The 15,960-nt window shown below is 49.4% G+C and overlaps 1 protein-coding gene across 4 annotated transcripts in view; it reads left to right on the forward strand.

Annotated features, from left to right (window-relative positions):
- LOC123831589 (protein DDI1 homolog 2) overlaps positions 1 to 15,960 on the forward strand; it is a 31,640-nt gene that overhangs the window by 5,214 nt on the left and 10,466 nt on the right. For 3 of the 4 annotated variants that reach the window (XM_045858562.1, XM_045858560.1, XM_045858564.1), the window contains exons 2-6: positions 2,713 to 2,842; positions 5,418 to 5,654; positions 7,256 to 7,382; positions 10,611 to 10,738; positions 12,944 to 13,072. In XM_045858562.1, the coding sequence (XP_045714518.1) occupies positions 5,570 to 5,654; positions 7,256 to 7,382; positions 10,611 to 10,738; positions 12,944 to 13,072 (469 nt within the window). In that variant the 5' untranslated portion in view covers positions 2,713 to 2,842; positions 5,418 to 5,569. The remainder of the gene's footprint in view (positions 1 to 2,712; positions 2,843 to 5,417; positions 5,655 to 7,255; positions 7,383 to 10,610; positions 10,739 to 12,943; positions 13,073 to 15,960) is intronic. The other variant, XM_045858561.1, reaches the window with a different exon arrangement.

Raw genomic sequence — 15,960 nt, forward strand, 5'->3', positions numbered from 1 at the left:
TTCTCCTCTCAGTAGCTGGGTAGCTTCAGGTCACTCTCCCTGTCCATGAAATGGGACAAATGATGCTTGCCTCTTAAGGTGATTATAAGACTTAAATGAAAGGATATGACGATTAAGAGGGCGAGAAAGAACTTACTGCAGCGATTTTCAACCAGTGTGCTGCCAGCTTTTAAATGTTTGCAACACCTGACTGTTGATCGAGTCAGGGGCACTGACCTCTCTTCATTGTCAAATTAAAATATGACAGCAGCCAACATGATAATCTCCTGGTGTGAGCGAATCAAAATTTTACTTTTTTTTTTTTTTTTTTGGTCAACCAGCCAAAAATTATTTTCTAGTGTGCCACAGAATTTTAGTAACTAGTTTCTGTGTGCCATGAGATGGAAAAGGCTGAAAGTCACCAGGCTTCTGTGATGCCGGCTCTTCGTAGAAGCTCTCAGCGGTAGCTCGCTGCGCTGGCTGTTGCAATAAAGGCTTTCCATGTGGTGGTCCCAGCCTACAGGGAATTCAGTGACCCGGTGGGTAGGAGCGCTCTGATTCTCCAGGTTTCGATTTCTTGGTGGAGATTAATAAATGTTCTCTTACAAGTACAGTTAGACTATGTTGACTGGTTGTGTATCTCTAACATACTGATCGTTGAACTTCCGAGCCTGCACAGTTAAGAAGTGGGCCTTAGACCACGGGTACCTTCGCCGTGGTGGCTTCACCGTGTCGGCGCCACCTTGCAAGAGCTGCCTGCGTGGCATCGCTGTCGGCCGGCCCCTTCTTTCCTGCTGCACTCCTCCACCTGTGACGTGTCCCTTCAAATTTAGGGGGTTGTCCACGCAGTCCAACAAGTTATGAAATGATACTTGGGTTGTACTGCACACAATCCGTGTGGATTCTGGCGTATTTTTTTGTGTGTGTGTCTGTTTTTGATGCTAGTGTATTTTTGCTCTGAGATATATACACATAAATAAGTTAACGTGAATGGGTTGATAGTGACAATTGCAATTTATTGTAACATGTTCTCAATTTGCAGGTGAGGGAAAGAGCTAACAATACTTTTCTAGTCCTGTGTAGAGAACTTTTAAAGGATAATTGGAACTTCAAACTCTGTGCATCCATTTTTTTGCTCATCCCCAGAACTTCTTATTTTGGAGAGAACTAAATTCAGTTTCCTGTTAGCTCTGCTCCTTATTTCACTGCAAATTCTGAGCACAGATGTGACAGATCATTTTTTTCCTGTTTAAACCTAGTTTAAATCCTGCGTTCTTCCGGCTCTGCTTCATGCAGTCTTAACTACGAAGAGTTATGAGGCCGTGCGAGGAAGCGTTGTAAAGTGGTAGTGTGGCGGAAGGACCCGGGGGAGACAGCTGTAATGGTTACCCAGCCCCGGCGCTTGCTTCACGAGTGGGAACTGTGAAGCCTGCAGCGGCGGCGTGAACGGGGGCCCTGTCAGAGCCAGGGCGGAACTCGGGTCCCTCAGTTTGCAGGTGGCCTGGTGAAGAGCGGATGGTTGGGAAGGGAACCTTTCAAAGCCCGAGTTTGCTCTGCACACCCCTCTGGAAGGTGGTGACGCAGGGAGGGTTTCGTCCCCGCACGGCGAACTTACAGCATGTGCTTTCCGCGCGGTCCTGTCCGTTCCAGAGAGGGTTGTTTCACCTGTTTTTATGCACCCGGGCTTTCTTCAGTGTTTGATTACGCATCGAAAAATATATTTTTATCGGTAGTACATCCCTGTTCCTTTTTTCCGTCTGTGTTTAATTGTTCTTTTCGGCACGCCCTCCACTTTCACCTTCCACACGTGAACACGAGTGATGCAGCTGGGGGGGTTCAAAAAAAAATAATGCAGGAAGGGCGGTCTTGGGGAATCTTTTAGACTTGCTAGTGTGCCAGGTCATTTAAAAATGAACACACTGGGATACAATGTACAGTGTAGTAACTAAAGTTAATACTGTATCATATGTTTCAAAGTTACTAAGATAGTGACTCTTAAAAGTTCTCATTAGAAGAAAAATGTGTAACCGAGGTGATGGGTGTTAACCAAACCTGCTGGGATAATCATTGTGCAAAATGCACATACATCAAGCCATCATGTCGTATAGCTAAAATTAATAGAGGTTTGAGGTCAGTTCTGTCCACTACAGCTGGGGGGCGGGGGAGTGGAAATGTTATTTAACGCTGCTGTAGTCTGCACACCCAGAGTAAATCGTTCCCATTTCCCTCCCTGCTCAAAGTGAAGTCTGAAGTTACATCCACTACGTTCATAGATTCATTCACCCTTTAGCTCAACAAATGGTGGGGTGTTCCCTACCTAACAGTCCCTGTTCTAGGCATTTGAGAAATGGCAAGCAGAGCAGAGTTCTTGTCCTCAAGTAGTGGGGGCAGGAGGACAAGAAAGAAAACAAATGCACGTGTTCAGTGCAGGTGATTAGAAAAGGCGAGGCAGCGTTTGGTCGGAGATCTGAGAACGACTGGCAAAGGAGCATTCCTCAGGTAGAGAGGAGAGCAGGTGGGGCGGAGCTGACACCTGAGAAAGGGCAGTGGTGGGAGGTCAGGTCAGAGAGGGGGCGAGGAGGGCTCTGGCTTTTATTCCAGGTGCCATGGGAAGCCGCGGGAGGGTTCCGAGCAGGAAGGAACAGCCATTATCTGATGAAGAAGAAAACTGGTCTGTCTTCTCTCCACGGTGCTGCTCAGTGCCTTGTCTTGATCTGTCTTTTCTGGTTGTAGATTGTCTACGCTGAGAGACCTCTCACCGACAACCACAGGTCACTGGCTTCTTACGGCTTGAAAGATGGAGACGTGGTGATTTTACGACAGAAGGGGACCGCAGACCCTCGGCCTTCGGTGCAGTTTCCAAGTAAGACACCGCAAAATGGGCTGGCATCCCCCGACACGCACACACACCAGATGGCGTAGCGGAGTGGGTCAGAGTCTGGGGTTAGCTTTGGGTGCAGACCCCTGGAGTTGATAGAACAATGCATGTAAAACCTCCAGCACATGGCAAGCCCTCTGGCGAATGTCAGCTTCTGTTCCATCAGGGATGACTTTGTCGCTGGGAAGGACTCGAGAGGAGGCTCCGTGTGCCTGAGGCCTGATGCCTGGCTGGCATTCGCTGCGTGGCATCTGGGGCTTAGCGCCAGGCCTTTTGCAGTCAGCGGGGTGCTTGCGTGTGGTCTCGTAACTCAGGTGTGGGGGTAGAGGTTCCTCTTTGCAACTCCCTGTCGTTAACAGGTGAAAGTCTGATTTTTAATAATGTCTTCCAAGTTACATAGCCAGTAAGGGAAGGCCTTGGAGTTGAAACGTTGTGCTTTTTCCATTACACTGAGCTTTATGAACATTAAGCAGCTAGACCACCAATTTGTGGTTCTTTCTCACCAGCTTCGTGAATCATGTAAAAAGAAACTTAATTACCTTAGATGCTCCAGCCAGAGTAGGAATGTATAGTCTGGGGTCTGCAGTGGGACTTAGGGTATGTCTGTGTCCCTGAGATAAGCCGAGTGGCGTGAGTGTGGGCGTCTGATGGGGACAGGTTCGCAGCTGAGACACTCAAAGGGGTTTATGATCTGCTGAAGTTTGTAAGGTTCTGATACGGAACTGCTTGACGAAATGCATGTTTTTATCCATTCCCTATCACACCGTGAGAGACTTCTTTAAAACCGTGTTCAGTCTCTAGGTCACTTGGTTTTAAACTTGGCGCTAACATCTGACAGGTGTCCAGGTGATGGCGGTCTCGAGCTTAGAACACAGTGGCTCCATTCAGCCTGCAACTGGGGCTGGAAGGGGTCAGCGAGCAGCGGCCCCCCCAGATTTGGGTTACGTTACTCCCCGGGGGCTGTGGTTCAACCTCAGAAATGGCAGTGGTTCAAGTAATGCCAGTCAACACACGCGAAATCTGTCTCTGATTCGTTTGGCGAGACTGGTAGTTGTGGGGACCTGCTGTTCATGTCTGTCTGTTTCGTTTCTCCCGTGCTGTCCTGTACGGACAAGAGAGCCAGCAGGTGGGGGAAAGGTTGGGATCTCGTCTGTGAGATGGACAAGTGTTCAAAATAATTCTGAATGGACGGGTTCTCAAGATAAGTTAAACAGGGTTGGAGGTGAAATTTCTCAGCCCACAAAGGCGGCTTGCCCATAACACGATTCGCTGATTGGCATAGTTTACCTCCCAAAGACCGTGCCAATCGCTTCCCCCTTTGCTGGTTGGAAGCTCACACGTGTGCCTGCACTGCCAGCTGCCACCAAGGTCTGTCTGAAGAAGGTGCCTGGGTGAACTTGGGCCGAGGGGCAGACACCTCAATGTCCGAGTGGAAGCATTTCCTCCTTCCGTTCAGGGTCCAGAAGGCTTCAGGGCGGCCCCAGACTTGGACAGGTGTGACCGTCGAGCAGGTTTTGGGGTCGGAGAAATGAGGGTTCATTCCGTGCTAGCCCCACACTCTGGCTCTACTTCTCTTTTCTTCTTCCTTTTTAAAAATAAAACTTTTTAGGGATAGCTTTACTGAGATCACATGCTGTACGCCTCACTCATGGAAAGGACACACTTCGATGGTTTTTCGTGCATGCACAGTTGCACAGCTGTCACTGCAGTCGGTTCCGGCACATTTCATCCCTTTACCCAGAAACCCTGTCGTTGCTCATCCGCCTCCGAGCCCCGAGCCCTGTCAGTCCCCTCTCTGTCTTCTGTGTGCTCTCCTGTCCTGGACATCTCATACGAGCGGAGCCATACAGCCTTTGGGTCCTGTGTGTGAGGCCCCTTCACCATGCTCTCATCCTAATGAAGCCAGCTGGGCCTGCAGTGTAGGGCCTGGGGGGGTGGGCCCAGCACCGAGAGCCTGTGCAGGTTCCTTCTCTCCCGTTTTCTCTCCTGGGAAGTGACTGCACCCGGGGCGCCCTGGGGCTCCGAGCGGAGCCTGCAGTGATGCACGGGTGGAAGCGTGAGCTCGAAGAATTAGTATGCGTGGCACAGATGTGTAGAGTGTAGCACCTAACATGTATGCCATTCACTCCATATGTGTACTGGTCTTTCTCCACAAGGTGTCAGGGCTCTTTGAAGCACATGTCAAAGCAGACCAGGATTTTTCTTAAGGAAAATCCATGTTTTTGTAGTTACATTGGAGACTGGCTTTAATTTTTCAAAAACAAAAATAAGCGAAAACATCTGTCCTGTGATACTTTATAATAAGCCAGGAAGTTGGGGTTACTACGTAGCCTGCTCTCCCTCCTCACTTCTGTGTTTTTTCCTACCTGTTCACTTCCAGGCTGCAATCTTTATGTTCAAAGCCAACACGAGAATCTCAAGCCAAGGGAGGGGGCGTTAGAGCGGCAGCGATGGCCACTTACCACGGTCACATACCATGTATGAGCACATGTTCTGCTGTTTCCCTCAGATGCTTGCTTTTATGGATCACTTGAAGTAAACGATCGATTTTCCCCAACAGACCTGCCCCGCATAGACTTTCGTAGTATAGCTGTGCCTGGCACATCGAGCTCCCGGCAGCGGCAGCCACCAGGAGCACAGCAGCCCCACTCGTCCCCCGGAGACCTAGCTTCATCTCCCCAGGGCCTGGACAACCCGGCCTTGCTCCGAGACATGCTGCTGGCCAACCCCCACGAGCTGTCCTTGTTGAAGGAGCGCAACCCGCCCCTGGCAGATGCCTTGCTCAGTGGAGACCTTGGTAAGCGGACTCTGGAGGGCCGTGGGGCTGGCCCGAGGTGCAGTAGTTGTATGGCAGCAAACGTGGAGGAGACGCGCGCGCGACGGGAGCGTTCAGCCCCGCGAGCCGTGGTTTGTGGGGCGTGTCGGTTGGTCCAGGAGGTGAGTTAGTGCCAATGGCAGGGGCCGAGTCAGTCCACGGCTGGGGCGGAGTCTCAGGGCCGCACAGAGAGAGGTCTCGGGTGCAGCCACACCACCCCTTCCGTTCACAGTTTTTTCCTAATTATGTTAGCAGCGCATAACCCAGGTACTGACATGTTAACCTGTTTAGTGAGGCCTTTAATTAAAGAGAGCACCGGTAAACCTGCTGGTGCATTCGGTCACGGGAAACAGGCCCAGCACCTTCAGCTGGTAGGGCAGAGCAGAACCCCACGCCCTCATCCACCCCTAGTTTAACAAAAGATGAGTTATTACCCAAGGTTATTTTCTTTCAGTTAACAGAACGCTTGTTTTTCATCATCTTGATGAATAACGTTTTCTCTGTAAATTTTTCTAATTTTACTTGGGTTTATGAAACCATTGATTAAATTTAAAAACATAACATACTTAAAGCATTCCTCAGTAACCATTTTGTAAATCAAGATAATATTTACCTACAGAGAAATACACATACTTTCTGAATAGGGTTCGTCAGGTTTCGGCTAGCTCATGTTTCCACCGCCCCAGTGAGGTTCTAGAACGTCTCTGTCCAGAACTCCGTTAGGTTTCCTCCGGCCAGTCTCCTCCCCTCGCAGGCTGCCGCTCTTCTGGTGATCACGGTTCTGCCTGTCTTCGGCCCTCGTGTGAGTGGAGTCACGCAGTACGTCATCTCATGCCCAGCTTCCTTCACTCAGCTTCACGTTTTTAGGTTCATCTATATCGTGTGCATTGACCCATATGACCATTTTCTTGGTTGCTTTAATTCCTCACACAGCTTATCTGACTGCCAAGGGCCATGATGATGGCACGTGGAAGCTTACACACTTACGCGCCCCCCACTTCAGAAACAGCAAAATAGAGGTGGCCTTCGTAACATGCCTTGCAGCCAGCCAGCCACCTTTTTCTCCTTACTGATCTTCCTGCCGTTACCCATTGGGTGGTATCGATAGGCTAACAGTAGTTGGCATTTAATTTGTCTGCTTCAAGGCAGAGAATGTTATAAAGAAATGAAACTGGAAGAGGAAAAGGGGGTTTGTAGTGCTGTATTTTATTTCTAGGTAAAGAAATAAATAATAGCAGTGGGGAGGGGAGGAGTAGGGTCTTTCGTCTGCTACACAAGTGTCATTTCCCGGATCTAAATTGAAAAGCCATTATCTCTGAATAAAAGCAGTAAGATGGATACCTTCTTACAAGGCTAGATGATTTTTCCAAATACTTTATTATTTCTTTACACTGAACTAAAGGGAAGAAGTACTCTTGCCTCAGAGAATGGTAAATGGAATTGCTCATTTAGTTTTTAGATATCTTCTGCATCTCTTATGGTTGTATTTTGAGAAGTTGTCTGATGTGGAGAAGTTACTAGTAAGGCATGAAAATAGAGTGGTACTTAAGATTTCCACCCCCCTCCCCCTTTTACTTTTGTAGAGAAATTTTCTAGGGTCCTGGTGGAGCAGCAGCAAGACCGAGCCCGGAGAGAGCAAGAAAGGATTCGTCTCTTCTCCGCTGACCCTTTTGATCTTGAAGCTCAGGCCAAAATAGAAGAAGATATAAGGTAATGATCCGTCACTGAAGGGCAGGAGCTAGAGAATGCAGACCCCAGACTGCTGGCTGGCTGGTCTCAGTTGGGCGCCTGCTGTGAGGTGGATGCCTTATTTTGCGCTTGAGATAGTAACTTCACTCTTTATCTTATTCTCTTTTTTCCCTCACATTTTGATTCAGTATGACAAAGGTACCAGATACCTAACTTAGTGACTTTTCTCTGCTAAAACTTTAATAAAGATCCCCCGATAGCCCACAGTGGGTTCAAGCAAATCCAGGCGGATGGCCCCAGGACTGAGCAGAAGCCCCCGATTTGGTGAGACTGCTAGGCTGGTTGGAATCGGTCTTTAGACGTACTGAGCCCTGATGAAACCCAGGGCGTATGCAAGATTAGATTCAGAGAGAGCACTCCATACAGGTGCAACCTGTAGTCCTAAGTCTTTTCCCTTCCGTGGCTCTTGTCCTGGCCTCAGTGGACAGACTGGCTGCTGGCACGTTTCCGGCTCCAGCTCCCTAAAGCTGTGGTTCCCACCTGCAGTTGCATTAAAATCACATTAGAAGCTTTTCATGATGCAGGTGCTTGGGCGCCACTCCCTGAGCCGGTGAATCTGAACCAGCGGGGGTGGGGCCCAAGGAGGAACGACAACACCAGCGCTGACCTTGGTCACAGAGCTAGTCACAAACAGATGCTGTTCAGTCAGTTCTTTGGGAAAGAACAGCTGCCCTTCCCCCCCCCCCCAACGCCACCACCCCATTCCGTTTTTGTGGCTCGTTTTAATGGTTCTAACACAAGCAGGACCATACCTGTACCAGTAATACTTTGAGGGGCTTTGTCACCGTCTTTGGTTATTGTACTTACACGAGGCCTCGGTTGGTCATTGCATTATTTTACATTACATTACATTACACTACACTGCTGTCAGCTTGGAAGTCAGATAACGGTTTCTTCTTCTTCCTTTAATTCTCTGGCTGCATTTGAAATCAAAGAAATGTAAATTGTACACCAGAATCACTTGACCCCCTGAGCCTTTGACTCGTATTCTGGTTAAGTGTTCCCGTTAATTGTATCAGAATTTTTTTTTTTAAGATTTTTATTTTTTAGAGGAAGAGGTAGAGAAACATCAATGTATGGTTGCCTCTCACGCACCCCCCCACTGGGGACCTGGCCTGCAACCCAGACATGTGCCCTGGCTGGGAATCAAACTGGCGACCCTTTGCTTTGCAGTCTGGTGCTCAATCCACTAAGCCACACCAGCCAGGGCTGTATCAGAAATTTTATCAGAACTAATGAACGTATTTGAGAAACATCTCACTAGTTAAATCTACCCAGGGAAATAGAAAGATTACTTGTGTTCTCTGAACTGGACTGCACTGCAAGTATAAGAGAACCTTACATAATTCTCAAGAATAATTGGGCCCAACCCAGGAAGCAAAAGGGGTGGGAGGAAGTGTGATGAGGCAGCAGAGCCAAACCGTGGCAGGGCGCTGTTGGCAGCGTGGCGTGAGATGGGGCATGTTTGCCTGGCTCGTGTTTGTTCCCAGGGCGGGGCGGGGCAGATGGGGTGATGCATCCAGTCTCCCAACGGAGAGCACCTGGTCCCTGTGAAGGAGACCCCACAGACGGCCCAGAACTGCCCGAGTAACTGGTGTTATCTCAGGCTTTTGCTGAAACTTACCCTTGGTTGGTGTCATTGCAATGTCAGGAGTACACAACTAACTCCAGGTTATTTCTAAATTTAATAATATAGCAGAGGAGAAAAGCTGCGTAATTATATCAGGTGCCAATTCAGGTTTGATCCGGTGTGCTACACCAGCGATTACACAGGGTGTGTGTACACTGAGGTGTAATCGCTAGCACATTTGCCTAGCATAAACAAATGTGCCTTGGAGTTCTCTGAGGAGTTTAATATCTTAATACAAAGTGGCTGGAAAAAACCCCCCATCTATTCAGTTGAGCTAGATCACTAACTCAAAAAGGACAGTTTAGAGTGGGGGTCAGCAAACTTTTTCCATGAAGGGCCAGATGGTAAATATTTTAGGCTTTGCAAGCCACGCTGCGGTGCGGAACAGCCAGGCAGTGCCAGTACGTAAACGAACGGTGAAGTTTGTTTACGCCGACAGTGGGCTCTGCTCTGCCAGCCCCTGGTCTGCAGTGTCATTTATCTAAGCCCTGGGCCCTGTTCTGTTACCGTCTCAGCCTTCAGGTAAGTGGCCTGGCCCTTGCCCTATTTTCCGTTAATGTTGCTCATATTTGGTTACTTTTTTAAAAGGAGGCTGAGGATGGAGACATGAGATGCTAGAGTAAGCTGGAACTCCCTTTTTTATGCTTTTCCTTCTTTTTTAAAGATTTTACTTATTTTTAGAGAGAGGGGAAGGGGACAGGAGAAAGAGGGAGAGAAACATCAATGTGTGGTTGCCTCTCGCACGCCCTCTACTGGGGACCTGGCCCTCAACCCAGGCATGTGCCCTGACTGGGAATTGAACCAGTGACCCTTTGATTTGCAGGCCCACGCTCAGTCCGCTGAGCTATTCCAGCCAGGGCTATATGCTTTTCTAAAGTAAGACTTAGAATGTTCAATTTTTGGAGAAATTATTTGATGATCAGGTGAACAAACTATTCGTGAGTGTAGTTTTCTAAGTGATAGCTATATAAGTGGATGGACTTTTTCATTAGTGTTTTTTGAACACCTGCTTTTATGTTGGGCGTTGTATGATAATAGATACTTTCTACGTCTCAGCAGTCCGTTAACAGGATTCATTCTCATTTACAATTAGAAAACCCCGTCTTGGAGGTTAAGCAGCAGATTCAACGCAGGCAGTTAGGGCACCTGTGTATTACATTTGCAAACAGTGTTTAATACACTGGACGCAGGAAATGTACCCAGATACCCAGTAAATCCTCAGTTAAAGTGGAGCATTCATGAAATTCTGACGTTGTACATACAGGATAAAAAGGTTGTGACCCTTACTTGCCTGTTTCTGAGCATGTAAAGGAGACAAACATAGTCATTTTAGTGAGAGTAATTTGTATGCCTTTAATTTTCTGCTAACTGGATACCTCACTGCCTCCTACTAAATCATACTGCAGCATAGAGCACCAATTTCCATTTCAATGAGTCAGCTGCTACAGATGGAGCAAAAGAAAGCTATGTACACGTCTGTTTTTAATATTGTGACTTTGAAACAGATCTCTCTCTGTGGAAATAATGCCCTGAGTGTACCTGGTTTTGGTCTGTTACAGGCAACAGAACATCGAGGAAAACATGACGATAGCGATGGAAGAAGCTCCGGAAAGTTTCGGCCAAGTCGTGATGCTTTATATTAACTGCAAAGTGAACGGACATCCTGTGAAAGCCTTTGTTGACTCAGGTGACGTCTCCATCTGTCGTGCCTTTGTCTGTCCATCCAGCGTTCTGACCCAACACAGGGAGTGGGGGCCCGGGGTCTCCCGTTAAAGATGGTGTGTCCGTCTGTCCTTTGGACTGCCCGCCAACAAACCTGGGCGGGGGGCGTCTCCCTTGCCTGTCTTTTTTTGTCGGGGACAGGTTCGTCTCTTTAGTCATTTCTTCACCAGTTGCGTGTTCGCAGTGTCTCCTTTCTCTTCTGCTTCCCTCTGCTGAGTTTCTAGGGCACCCCTCGGGCACTGGGGACTCTTGGGGTTCAGACTGGGGGGCTCTCAGAAGGAGCTGTGCGGGGTGCAGGTCAGACAGACGTGTCTGCTGGGCTGTGCCATCACTCTGCCAGGCGCAGTGAGGAGTGCGGACTGTAGGTCGTGGTTCTCGCCCTGAGAGAACTTGACGGCCAGGTAGGCAGGCAGGGAGGTTTGCACTTGGGGATCCAGACAGCGCCTGTACTAACCGTCACCTTACCTCCCCGTGGCAGCGCTTTGCTGTTCGCCGCACACAGGCAGCACTGTGTGGGTGTGACGGTGGCCACGTGTCTTTATTCTGGGTACGACTTCCTAGAGCTGTAAAAGCCCCCGCTCGAGAAAGTGTCCCCCTTCTGTTCATCCACAAATACTTGAGTGTGTGCTGGGTCTCAGCCGTTGTTAGAGCATGTACTGAGATGCATGCATCCCTGGGAGAGGTGAACTGGTGATTCCTCGGCTTGGGAGAGTCTGTTGAGGGCTGCGTGCAGGGCCTTGTGCCGAGGGCTTGGGGGCAAGACTGCTAGCTCGGGCCTCATAGGGTTGCTGTGAGCTGAGCACCAGGCCATTTCATGCTGAAGCAACTACAGTGCTTGATGTGTACCACTCCATTCACTTGTACGCAGTCCCCACGACATCCCCATCAACTGTGTTGTACTCTCACCCCTGTCTTACAGATGAGGAGAGTTCGAGGGCGGGGGGAGGCCCTCTTCCGGGTATACAGAGTTCACGGGTAGTGGATTTTGGGCTCAGCCCCTGGTCTGCTTGATGCCAGGGGTCTAAACCTCTGTGGAAAGGTCAGGTGCATGTTGGATGAACCTGGAAACCACATTCTCTCTCTGACCGGGATGCTCAGGTGTGGCTTCAGACGAGAGGGCGTGGGAACCGAGCTGTCTCCGTGGGCAGGGGCAGGGGGCTTGGAGCTGAGGCTTGGGAAGGGGCAGGGGGGCGGTGAGAGGGCCCCGTTCCCATCCGTACGTCAGCAACTAGCTTTTGTGGAGGCAGGTGGGGAGGGAGGAAGGAAAACAAAAACTGCCTTCCCAGGTTCCCCTTTCATTCATTGTTTCTGGGCTGTCCGGAATCTAACCTTCCTCAAACACCGAGACCTTTCTGTGCCCGTGAAGTGTAAGGTGCCTGATGAGCACTAACGGGAAACGTTGGCGTTGAACTTGAGGAGACATGGCTGGGAAGGACAGTCTGCTGGGGAGGAGGTGGGCCTTGAGCTGAGCCTGAAAGCACCCGTGGGGTTCAGAGAGAGTGGGGGCGGGCGAAGGGAACACATTTCTCCCGGCAAAAGTGGAGGGTTTATAGCATCTGGAATACGAGGCTGGTGTCTAAGCAGGCAGCGAGCTCCCAACCACTGGGCGGCGGCTCGCAAACAACCGATGCGGGAGTGTCATCCCACGGGCTGGCTCCCACTCCTCTGGCGGGGGTACATGCCGCTGCGAGAGGCAAGGCCCCCCGCCCGCTTCCTGGAAGCGAGGAGGGTCTCATGCGTGGAATAGACCGTGGGGGGTCACTCCCAGTTTTTGGAGAGCCTGTATGGTGTATTTTTTTAACTGGTAAATTAGCGATCCCAAGTTTGGGGTAGAAATAATTTGGTGAGATGTTTAGGGAGAGACTGGAAATGCATCTGAATGTGAAGTAGCGCCTCGTGAGCTTTTCCGTCTGGACACCGTTGGACTTTCTGGAAGTCCTTTCTGGGTGGTTTTGCGTTCCCTCGGCGTCAGGTTTCTCACTGTGGTTCAGGCTGCGCTGTGGAACTGAAAGTTGAACTGAGCATGGCAGGAAACCGCTGGGTGGGAACGGTGACACAGACAAAGCCTGGGGGCGAGCTTGCTTTCTGTCCTGTTCTTAGTGCTGCGTTTTTAATTTTACCACGAGCGTGGGTTTTGTCTTCATTGTCTGGTATCTCCCTCTACCTGCAGGTGCCCAGATGACTATTATGAGCCAAGCGTGTGCGGAGAGGTGCAACATCATGAGGCTGGTGGATCGTCGGTGGGCCGGGATCGCCAAAGGCGTGGGCACCCAGAAGATCATTGGACGGGTCCACCTAGGTGAGCGGAAGGCACGGGGGTCTCTGCAGGGTCTCGGGTTTAAAGTTTTTTCTCCCGGACAGCTGCATCAGATCCAGCGAGCCTCAGCCCTAGAGATTTCAACTCTGTGTTAGAGTCATGTACGTGTGCGCACCTTTCAGCTGGAGACCAGGAAACATCGGCCCCCTGTGTACTTCGGTTTTCTGTCCCTTACAGGTGGTTCCTTTCGACTGTTGCGCAGGTGTCTGTGGGTGCCGGCCTCCACGTGTCTGGATGACGTGTTGGTGGTGCTGTTGTACCGCTAGGGCTGTGTAAGTGCTATTGGGAGCGTAGCCGTCTAATTGAAAATTAGTGTTTTCCTTTTGGAATTAATCATTTGTCCTTTTTTATTATTTAAGTCATTGGTTTTTTGTGCACTAGTCGTCACAAACACTTACCTGGTTGTGTAAATCTCCTCGGCGCATCCCATCCCGTTGCAGACGCTGCTTCCGAAGCGGGGCCCGATCGGGCTGCCCCGTGGCTGCCGTCCTGGAGTCTCCCGTGACGGGGTGTCGCGGGGTTCCTTTTTCTGGGTCTCATGTCAGACCGCGTGAACCCCTTGTCTTCCTCTTTCTATTTCACTCCTCAGTTTATTATTACTATTATTCCAGTAACTTCACCAGAGCGTGTCTTTCTTCCTCTGCGTTCCGCCAGTCTGGCTAAGTTGGAGATCATTTTCCGTCGTGGTTTTTCACAGCATGGCCGTGGAAAAGCTGGCTGCTGCTCTGACCCTTGACCCTGCGTGTGAAAGGTTTTCATTTCTGGAGGTCGAAGCATCTTTTCTTGGACCTCAGTGTTTTGGAAATTTACGGTGGTGTACTGGTAATGGACATTTTACTGGTGACATACAGGATATGGTGACCTCCTGTCCTGGACTTTGCTTCTTTCATTGCATTCCAGGGGGGGTTGGTGAGACATCCTCAGCTTTGTGTTCTGCCCTTTCCATTGTGTTTTGTGTTTTTTTGTCTTTCATGTTAGATGGTTTCCTCAAGTGTCTGGTGACCCTTGACATCGGCTCATATCGAAGAGCAGGGCACCAAAAGGCTATTTAGAAAAGATTGCTCAGGTGGACAGCCTGGGAGTTGGGAGGGAGAAAAAGACTCGCATCCCTGCAACTGCTAGCACAACCCCCTGGGTCTCGGTCAGGTGCCTGGTGGTGTGCCCATCTTCCTCCAGGCCCGCCTCTGGCACGAGAGCCTCTGTTTGACTCTCCAGCCTGCTGCTGCGGTGGCTGGGGGGTGGTGCATGCCCCGGGGAGCAGAGTGCGGGGGGCGGGCCCCCACATCAGACTGTGCCTAGTGGACCTCAGCCAGTCTCCCTGCTCGGGGCCTCCCTCTGCCCCTATTTTCATTCAGAGTCCTTGTTTCAGTCCCGTGTCAGACTCTGGGAGTTTCTGTGATGGGAATCGGACTGCCGTCCGCCTTCTAGGTCCACAGCTGTTCACTTCATCTTCCGTTACTGTTGTTCTTAGTGATTTTACCTTTACACAGAAGTTTTATTGTGATTTTTATAAGGGATAAATGGAGATGAGTATGTGTGTTTAATCCTTCATCTTTCATCCGTGTTTGTTTGTTTGTTTGTTTTTAATCTATTCCATAGAGGCTCGTTGTAGAGAATTTCAAAAGTAGTGACATGTGAAAACAAGCTAAAAATACCAGAAGTCCTTTTAAGCGAGGATCAACAATTAGTAACATTTAAACATACTTCTTTTTGGCTTTATTTCCATGCATTTTTTACGTGTAAAAGGTAGTCAGTCATATGGTATATAGAATTTTATACTCTGCTTTAAAAGAAATTAACATTTGTAATATTTTTCCCAATGTTACTATAAATTTCATAAGCATCATTTAAATAAATGAGTAACAATCCGTTGTGTAGGTCTAATGGTCAACTTTTGGGATACATTTTTTTCCCCAATATTTTGTCACTGTGACATGGTGGTAGACTTTTGTGTCCTTTCATGCACACTGACTTTTTTTTCTTGGTCAGGATTCCTGTAAGTGCTGAGTCAAGGGTTATTAACACTCGAGACTCGTGGTATTGCCAGCTGGTGTCAATTTGCCTTCTCTAGCATTGAGGGAACGTTTCGTCTCGGTGTCCCGAGGTGGGAAGGTTGATTAAAGGCCTGGGTGTGGAAGGCAGAGTCAGAGCTTCCAGAAGAAAGTACAGGAGCGCATCTTGCATAGGAAAGGGGTTCTTTCAAAGACAGGACGCAAACGATTTGGCAGATTCATCCATGTTAAGGTTAAGAACCTTTCATCCAAGGACATGATGAAAAAGTGAACAAACACAAACCGGAAAAATTTTAGTGATGTGTAACAAACAATTCCTATTCAGAATATACACACATTCTGAGTGTGTGTATATCCCCCAACTCCGTAAGAAAGACAATACAAAAAGTTTCATAAGAAGTACATAAGTACTTTGAGAGGGAACCTACATGGTTAATAAATATATGAAAAGTGGCTTCGCCTCACTATTAACCAGGGAGATGCAGAATGATTGCCAGTAATCACATGGAGTGTTGGTGAGACCGTGGAGCAGTGGGCATGTCCAGGCACTGCTGGGAACATTTCAGAAGACAGTCCAGCCTCCCCCAGCACAGCCGAGTGGAATACGCGCTAGAACCCTAGACTTCCACTTGCTAGATTGCACCTGAGAGGAACCCGAGGCAGGCACTCCAGGGGACAGGTGCGGGAGCGTTCAGTCAGCGGTGCCGTGACGGCAAGACTGGAAGCCTCCCAGAAGGCCCCGCGGCAGTGCAGCGGGCGCCTGGCTCCCAGTGGGTTAGACACTGCGGCGCCCTGCAGGGCGGTGTGAAGCCCAAGACACCGTCGTGTGCGCCTAGAGGGGTCAAGTGCCTCAGAATA

Source organism: Phyllostomus hastatus, unplaced genomic scaffold (assembly GCF_019186645.2).
Source record: "Phyllostomus hastatus isolate PE091 unplaced genomic scaffold, TTU_PhHast_1.1 phas_scaffold_182, whole genome shotgun sequence".
NCBI lineage: Eukaryota > Metazoa > Chordata > Mammalia > Chiroptera > Phyllostomidae > Phyllostomus > Phyllostomus hastatus.